Raw genomic sequence first — 9,101 nt, forward strand, 5'->3', positions numbered from 1 at the left:
ATTTGGGGCTTTTTGAAAATCTGCTGTGTAAAACAATCTCAAAATCTGTGCAAATCATGTCCAATAATAACAGTTCAAAAGAGTTTTTTAAAAAAATGTTCATCTGACAGCAGAATGTCTTAATTACTATACAAGGAAGATAAATGATTAACAGAAAGCTAACAAAATTTGAGTAGTATGTGTTCATGGAACAAGCGACTAATTTATTCACAAAGTATAAAGAATTTGTTTCCAAATTGTTTTTCATGTACATGAAAACTCACACCACTACCCCTTAGGTAAGTGGTGGTACAGGCTTTTGTCCCTTGGGACAGGGAGTAGGAGGAGTTGAGGGAATAGATATTGAAAAATAGTAGCTTCTGATGTGATACTGTGGTCGCTTTGAAATTCCAGAGTGGCCTGACATTTTTTCAGAACATTGCTTTTCTTTTTGGAGCGGTGGGAACTAAAGGCATTCAGAGTGTTTGAAAGCAATCGAGTTTTATGTGAAAAAAAAAAACAAACAAACCTGGGACTTCAGATCAAATCTGATAGAGGATTTGTGGATTTGGCAGTATCTAGCAAGTTTTTATTTGTTTTAGAAGTGTAATCCAGAATGCTGTGTTAGACCAGACTGTACAAGGGAGACTGAAGCCTCTTTGAAGAGAGTCACACGGTGACCTGAGGGCTGCCTGGAGCTAGAATTATTAAACTGTTTAAGACAGGGATGTGTTTTGGAATTGTCTCAGAACCAGTCTCAGGAAGTTAAATTGGTTTGAATATTAGGAAAGGTCCTGGAACGGTAAATTCTTACAATCTTCCTCCCCTCAAACTGAGCAGGGATAGCTCATTTCAAACTGAGATAGCACCAAGAAGGAGCACTTCACTACTATGTGGTAATTCAAAGGTTGTGACTCTCACCTGGGAAGTGGAAATTTAAACCTACATTTGCAATTTACCAAATAAACGTGCAACCAAAGGATTATAGGTTGAGATGTCTTCCTCTTATGTTGAAGGTGTGCACTAATATGCGGAGACTTACAGAGGGGAAACCATAACGTAACCGTCTTGATGAGTGGTTAGCGCGATCACATGTTCTGAAGGAAGGGGTTTGGGTACCTCCCCTTCCCATCCTGCCCCAATTAAATAGCCCTGTGAGCAGAGTCTAGCACTTGGGAATACCTGCTTGGGCTTGGTTGTGAGAATTCAGCAGAAATTAGATTAGGGTAGACCTTGGTAAACACAGAATGGGTATGCAGAATAGTTTTCAAAGTCAGGAAAATAGTGCATTTTTAATTTAGGTGCTTCATTGATTAAGCAGAAGATGAACAGAGGCTTTTTGGGGGAGAAGGATAATGATTTTTAGACTTGAGGATTTCAGTTGTGCCGAATTCTGGCATAAATTCTGCATGCGAGTATTCCACTGAAAATGTTAGTCATTGCTGTTAGTCACTAAATTGCCTTCTGGATTTTGGATAACAGTACGTTAGTTTAACCTTCCATGCACAAATGCAATTGCTCTCAAGATTACCTGAATGAAACTAAGTAAAATAATCTTCTAATGACACATAGTCATTTAGGTTTTCTGGATTGTTTCTCTTGGTCAGAAATTTATTATCTTTTAAATGTATTCATAGGTAAAAACATCAGAGTTTTATCGATACTCCCGGCAGCTGCGACATGAGGTTGACCAAGCCATGAATTACTTTCATAGCATTCACCAACAGCCTTTGATGGAAATGAAATCGAACAAAATTCGTTCTGCCAAACCCCAGACTGCAGTATTTAGAGGAATGATAGGACACAGTATGGTAAACAGTAAAATTCTTCTCTTGCACAAACCAAGGGTCTGGTGGGAACTAGAGGGCCCTCAAGTACCTTTACGACCAGACTGCCTTGCCATTGTGAATAACTTTGTGTTCCTATTAGGTGGGGAAGAACTGGGGCCAGATGGTGAGTTTCACGCTTCATCCAAAGTATTTAGATATGACCCAAGACAGAACACTTGGTTACGAATGGCAGACATGTCTGTCCCACGTTCTGAGTTTGCTGTTGGAGTTATTGGGAGGTATGTTTATGCAGTGGCTGGGAGAACCAGGGATGAAACGTTTTACTCAACTGAACGGTATGATATTACTGAAGATAAATGGGAATTTGTGGATCCCTATCCAGTCAATAAATACGGACATGAAGGGACTGTGCTTGGTAACAAGTTGTATATCACTGGTGGAATTACATCATCTTCAACTTCTAAGCAAGTGTGTGTGTTTGATCCCAGTAAAGAAGGGACAGTAGAGCAGCGAACAAGGAGAACTCAAGTGGTCACTAACTGTTGGGAGAACAAATGCAAAATGAATTATGCAAGATGCTTTCACAAAATGATTTCTTATAATGGTAAGCTTTATGTCTTTGGTGGTGTCTGTGTGATCCTAAGGGCCTCCTTTGAATCTCAAGGATGTCCTTCTACAGAGGTTTATGACCCAGATACTGACCAGTGGACTATATTGGCATCTATGCCAATTGGTAGGAGTGGTCATGGTGTAGCTGTTCTGGACAAACAGATAATGGTTCTTGGAGGCCTTTGTTACAATGGTCATTACAGTGATTCGATTCTCACCTTTGATCCAGAGGAAAACAAATGGAAAGAAGATGAATATCCGAGGATGCCTTGCAAGCTGGATGGCTTACAAGTCTGCAGCTTGCACTTTCCTGAATATGTTCTGGAGCATGTTAGACGTTGCAGCTAAAACAGAATGAACAACTCAATGAAATACAAAAAGCTATACCTAATTTGTCAAAAAACACAAACCGGTTGAACTCCTTCGGAGACATTATCTTGTGTATAAGGACAACTGCTAAATGCTTAAGAGAAACAGGATGTACAGGGAGACTACTTACCAAGTTTATTAGAAAAGCTAATAGTTGGTCTGATATTGTAAAAGCTTTGGTTTTGTTTTTTGTTTTTAACAAGCATAATTGTAAGTAGGGGAAAGAAAAAATATTTTTAAGTGTGGGGGGTTTTTTTTGTAACATTTTATGTCCATAATATTTTTTTTTTAAATGGCCATCATACCACTAAGCTTCTGAAATCAGCTGAGTTTAACAAAATATTTGGGGAGGGAAGAAAGACTTCATTTTCATTTTTATTGAGCATCAAAATAAAGCTCATCTGTACTAGGATACAACCAGGTTTTAAAAGAACAAAACTAAACTGTTTCTGTATTTTATGTTGTCTTTTGCATGCTTTTCCCATTAATTGCAAAGTAGTCTCAAAACTGCTGGGTGTTTTTGTTTTCCCTTATATACATTGAAGAATAATCTTAAGCCCTTTGCATGACCTTTTTCCTGGTTTTGTATAGTAGTACCAGTAAGTCTGCCAAAATGCAAATTACACATTTTCTACTAAATTGAAAACGAAACATTTTTATATTCAAAACACTATTTCTATGCTGCCTTCTATTGTCTGCATTGAGTTTGTTGGTGAGTAAAAAACACATACACATGCATACACTGTAACAACTCTCTATAAATACATCTTTTTATGTGCAGTTACAATATTATATTTTAACTAGTGCACAGATTCAGCCATATCTGTTGAATTTAAGGTATAGTACTATCCTTTAATGAGCTAAATAATTTTAAGTTCTTGAGTAACTGGAGGCCTCGTTTGGTATCAAAGTATCTTATCTTTAGTATATACTGATTGATTCAGTAACTTTAAACTCTTTATATCGATCCTACATAATGAACTGTTGATCATTTGTTATTTTATAAATTATTTTTTAAAAAGTAAACACATCTTACCTGAGTTTCTTTTATGTTTGAATGTGCTGCCCAGTCGTCTCTTTTATGAAAATGGAAAATGTCAATAAGCAAATGCTCAGCACTGCTTTGACCCACAGTTATTTTTGGAACTGGATAAATTACAGTTTATTCTCAGTACTTTGCTTGTACTCATACTTCAATACAAGTATTTTGTTGTACTTGTACTGAAGTGGTAGAATATTTTTTTATATTATTTTAATTATTGACGGCTATGAACTACTGTGTTTTGAAAATAGGGAGTTAGGTGGCTGGATGGTTAGTACCATTTATGTTCCTTTCACAAAAAAACCTACACAACTATGGCTACTGACCTCGGAGTGCCTGAATCAAGATGTGTTGTCCAAGAGGGCTTTGAATAACTGCATTGTCTTAACTCGCAGGTATTACTGACAGTAGATTGGTAAAAATTATCTGCCAATACATTAATAATAACAGTAATTACATTCTGATTATATTTAATGATATGAAATTAGCCACTTCTAGAATCTGGAGGAGAAGTTTGGAGAAGTTAAGGCTCACGCTTAGTTCGGATGTGTAGGGGCAAAATGCTGAAATGTGCACCTGCATATTTTGTAAAATCTTACGCTGCTGTGTTTCACTTTGAGCAGTAGACTTGACTTTATATGCAGCAATGCAAAACCACTTTATTCAATATCTTCCAGTCAGAAATCACTGTAGAAAAGGAATGTATAGTACTCAGGGAGTTCAAAAGAATGCACTTAAAAGGGACCAAAATCACCCTAAATTTCCTATGTTAAAAATAACACCTACTTGCCTAAACTAAGTTTGAGATAACTGACGGAAGTTAAAATAACATGTAAAGCTCCTCATACTTGTATTTTGACATTTTTTTAGTAATTATGTTCTGGGTTGAGATGTGAGGATTTGGAGCTATATGGCAAGTTGGCAGATTTTTTTTTTAAATTAGAAATGATTTATTGATGGAGTATTTTCTTTCCATATGTTTTAACAGAAAGAGAGAATGTACGCCATCATAGCTGTAGTGGTTAAGTTGCTTACACCAGTAGTGACTGGACCAAATGTTGATTCAGCCTTCTGATGCAGACTGGTTTTCAGTTAAATTCAAGTCTGTTTTTAAATAAAAATTCAGTTTACTGAATTGGAAATCTAATTTACTTTCTGAATAGCTTACCTTAAAGCCAGCACGGCTTACGCTAAAACCTCAGTTTCACTGTGAGACTTGTGTGTACATTACCCTGCGTGGGTAGGGAGATAAACCGACTCCAGTAGGTGCTGGCTGTGCACAAGTAAAAAGGTTCTGCTGTACATAGTTAATGGAATATTGGGACACAAGAAGAAAACCAAGGGTTTTTTAAATTGTTGTATTGCTTTTGTCACCAGCTCATTTCTCAATAAGTTTATGGGGCAGCAAAAACGAATCCTGCCTGAGAAGGCTTTTGTGGGCATGTTGCGTATAGTACAGAGTATTTCACTTTTATCTAGGGCCAGCCTGGGGAATGGACATGGTTCTGGATATCTGGTCTTCCATGATTCAGGTGTAGTAAAGAGACATGGCCAAGACTTTATTAAAAATAATGGTAAGGATGAGGGTGTCTCAAGTTATGTTTTTGAGTCTGCATTTAAGCAACTGCTGCTAAAGTCATTGGTGAGTATTGACACTTGAAACATGAAGAACCAGATCATTTTTAGGTGCTCTGCTTTTAAGTTCGTATGTATCTTCAGGCACCCAGTTCTGAAAGATCTTGTTCAGGACGGTGGTAGTAATTATTCTGTGAAGTTCTAACTTGAACTGTTGGTTTCAGCTTCCCTGAAGTTGTGTGTCCGTTGAGAAGCTGGCTGTAACCTTTTGACCATTAGGTATGATTGGAATTTGCTTGGGTTTAGAACATGGGGGTATGTGAGAATGTTTTGTTCATTTACATTTCTACTGTGCTTTTATTTTTTCAAACATGAAATATAAAATTAGCTTATTCTCTTCTCCATTGCCATGGAACTTTTGAGGCAGTTATTTTTTGTTACTTTACATATCAGGGGTATTTTCTTTCGTTTTTTCTAAACTGAAAGTTTCTGTTTGTGTTTGCTTTTAGTATTTAGCTCCAGATAATCTAGTGTTTAAATAGAAACAAAAATTACTGGCTAAGAATTGCCTATTACTGTCAAATTTAAAGTAGTATAATCAGATTAATACGACTTTTAAAAACATTTAAATGCCTCTCATTTGTCAAGGAAAAGGTAAGTTATGATCTTTGATTAGTTAAGTTTGGGTGTGTTTCTTCTATTCCCACCCCAACCATAATGGAATACCAGCAAATCTGATCTCACCCGCATATTTAAAATTTAACATATGACCTTCTTTTAAACAGCAAGTATACTTGCGTTTTCTTAACAAGGTGGACATGGTGAGTTACAGCCTAGGGTTTTTTTCCCCCCATGTTTATAGCAAAAATGTATCAGCTTCACGTCTTAGTCTAGCAACTAGCTGCAGGAGGAAATTTTGTTTTCAGAAGAGCCAGAATGGACAAAAAGCACAGTGCTCCTCTAAAGGAGTTGGATGTTGCCAATTCCCATTCCGCATGCTGCTATATCTGTTTTTAGGGGACAGATAACTTTCCTCAAAGAACTGCATAAGGAAGAAATAGCTCATTTTTCCCCACAAAGTGTTGGTAGCAGTTTCATAGTGGGAAGTATTAAGTGGCAAAAAATCCTTCTGAAATGTTCTTCTGCATTGATTCAGCTGGAGGAAGGCATGACTTGATTTTACAAAGGCTCTGCTGTTTCAGTAAGCACTGCTAGCAAGAGGGGCTAGTGGCAGCATGTGAGCTACCTGGCAACCTGCTTTTATGCTACTTTCTTTTTGAAAAGTGCGGTTGCCCTACTTTCTGCAGTATGATGGCAATCCTGTTGTAACTGGCTCTAAGGGTTTGTGACTTCAATATTTCTCTGTTTTCTGAGATTTGCAGCCATTTTTTCTTGAGGACCTCCTGCCTTATAAACCCAAGTGCTGCGTTTTTTTCATGCTGATAATATGATATCATCCCTTACATCAGGGACGAAGCTTCACTTGACACTCAGGAAGCAAAGGATAAAATTCAGCAGGTACAAATTCCAATTGGTTTAAAAAGAAAAACATTGCTTAACTCATTATGTCCATTCTTTTGCAAAAGGAGGGTAAGTGTTATGGGGAGATGCTAACAGCTCTTTAAAAATAAACTTCAGGCTTGTGCCAGCATTTATATGACAAAGCCTTTTTAGAAATAGTTGCATTTATACAGGTATTTTGCCTTTTTAATACTTCTTTTCCTTAAAAAAAAAAAAGTGAATCAGGCCCCTGATTCTTTTAACACTTCAAATGTGTACTTCACATATGTGAACAGTCCAATATAAAGAAAACAGAAAACTGTAAGGTACTTAAAACATACAAGCGCAAACGTTACTAAGCCTGTGCTTAAGTGTTTATAGGGTTGGGGGCATCGAAGAAAACACCTGTCCTGCCCTCCTTCCGTTAATAAAAATATAGCTGGTGAGGTTACTTGAATAAGCATGGTCCTTCACATGTGGCAGGGCCCGCTGGAGGAGAGTGGGAAAGCACGTGTAATCTATTTAAAACAAAGCTTGCTGGTGTCCTGTAGCTAACATTTTGAGATTTTAATGTTTGTAAAACAATCTGAAGCTGCTTAAAATAAATACTAATGACTGCTTTTGCATCTGTATTCTATTTCTGAAAGTTGGTGAGTAACTTTAAAATTTCCATTTGTGTGGGTAAACTTCATAAAATGTAGTTGTATGTGACAGGTGGCAGAAAAACTGACTTGTTTTGAGCACAGTTTTCCTGGATTTCCCTATACTAATTATTTTTTTCCACTTCCCAAATTCCAATTAATGTTTATACAGTCTTTTAAAAATAACTTTCAAAGATCGATTTCAAATACCTTTGGATTAATATTAAGTTGCTAGCTAGGGGAAAACCACTCCTGTTTGCAGATGGTAGTTTTTATTTATGGCTCTGGTAGAAAACCTTACTGTAAGTCTAGGAAATATAGAATTATGTAGGACTGTAAGGTTGGCTATACTTAGAGGGCTTTTATTACCTCAGTGGGACCCACCTAACTTTTATGTCAATTCTGGGAACAGGTGAAAGGAAGAGTGAGCTATGTTTTTATTTTAAATATTTTTCCCTATATATTGTTATTTTTGTAGATCTTTTTAAAATAAATTATTATATGCTGGAGATTGCAATTCCGCTATAGTATCCCACTTGATTCCAGTGTACAATATCAGATTGTTTGTATTGAAAAGAATGTATTTGATAAGTATTTGATAAGTTAACAGGAAAAGTTATTTTCAAACTGTGCCATGTTTCTGTCTAGCAATTGGAAATACTTTTCCTAGAGAAAATTAAAATTATATATATATGACCTCATATGTACATTTGGATTAACTGTCTAATGATTACCCCAAGGCTGCTATAGACTTCTCTGAATAATTTAAGAATTGCCTCTTTTTAACTGTTTTAAAGCCTTTTTTTCTTGTCTTTTTTTGGCAGAAAGTAATTTTCCCTAGCTATGGATACAGTATGCTCAGACTTGCATATGCGCTCTGTTCGGGTTTTAAACTGAAAAAAATGTATAAAATGTGTATAAAGAAAAGTGTAAATAAAATATTTTTAATCTTTAAACACTCTTGTGTAAACTTTGTAATACTGAAAGTGCAGTGGACTTGTCTTACTTTCTACGGGACTTCAGAGTTTACACGGTTAAGCAACTCTTCAAAAATGCTGTGTTCCTATAATTCATAACATTATGTTAAAGTTATCCCAACAAGAATAGCTGCACGTCCTTATATAGCATCAAGTTCGCATCTTTAGCTGTATCTTACAATCTTCTCAGTTTTAATTGCTGTAGTGCGTGCATGTGCCTACTCTGCATTTCAAGCTTGAAATAATGTTTGGAGTTGGCTTCATCGTTCTATTTGTAACTCGGTGTCAAGGCATAAATTTAAACTGTAAGACTGAAAACTGAAGCCAGCCTTTGGTGTTGGCCAGCAGCCAGAAGAGACTGTTCCCCGCTATCAAGCACGTGGAATTGAGGGCTCTGAGACAACACGTGTTCATCTCGCGCTTGGACCTCAAAGCACCAGAAGTCCAAGGCAGACCGCTTAACATGTCCCATAACAGGAACGGCAAACTTCATTTCAGGATTAAAGTGTCAGATTAGAATGACATTCAATAACAAGAAGTGGGGAGGGGGGTGCACGGGGCAGGTAAAACAGGATGTTATGATCTTATTTTCCCAAGCAGACTGATGAAAGCCTTCCTT

General features: G+C 36.8%; 1 protein-coding gene across 8 annotated transcripts in view; it reads left to right on the forward strand.

Moving 5' to 3' along the window:
* The window catches only part of KLHL15 (kelch like family member 15), a 30,486-nt gene extending 22,025 nt beyond the window's left edge, over positions 1-8,461 (forward strand). For all 8 annotated transcript variants that reach the window (XM_064474080.1, XM_064474075.1, XM_064474088.1 and 5 more), the window contains one exon: positions 1,617-8,461. In XM_064474080.1, coding sequence (XP_064330150.1) covers positions 1,617-2,726 — 1,110 coding nt within the window. In that variant the 3' untranslated portion in view covers positions 2,727-8,461. The remainder of the gene's footprint in view (positions 1-1,616) is intronic.
* Positions 8,462-9,101: the final 640 nt, after the last annotated feature.

This window comes from Phalacrocorax carbo, chromosome 1 (assembly GCF_963921805.1).
Source record: "Phalacrocorax carbo chromosome 1, bPhaCar2.1, whole genome shotgun sequence".
NCBI lineage: Eukaryota > Metazoa > Chordata > Aves > Suliformes > Phalacrocoracidae > Phalacrocorax > Phalacrocorax carbo.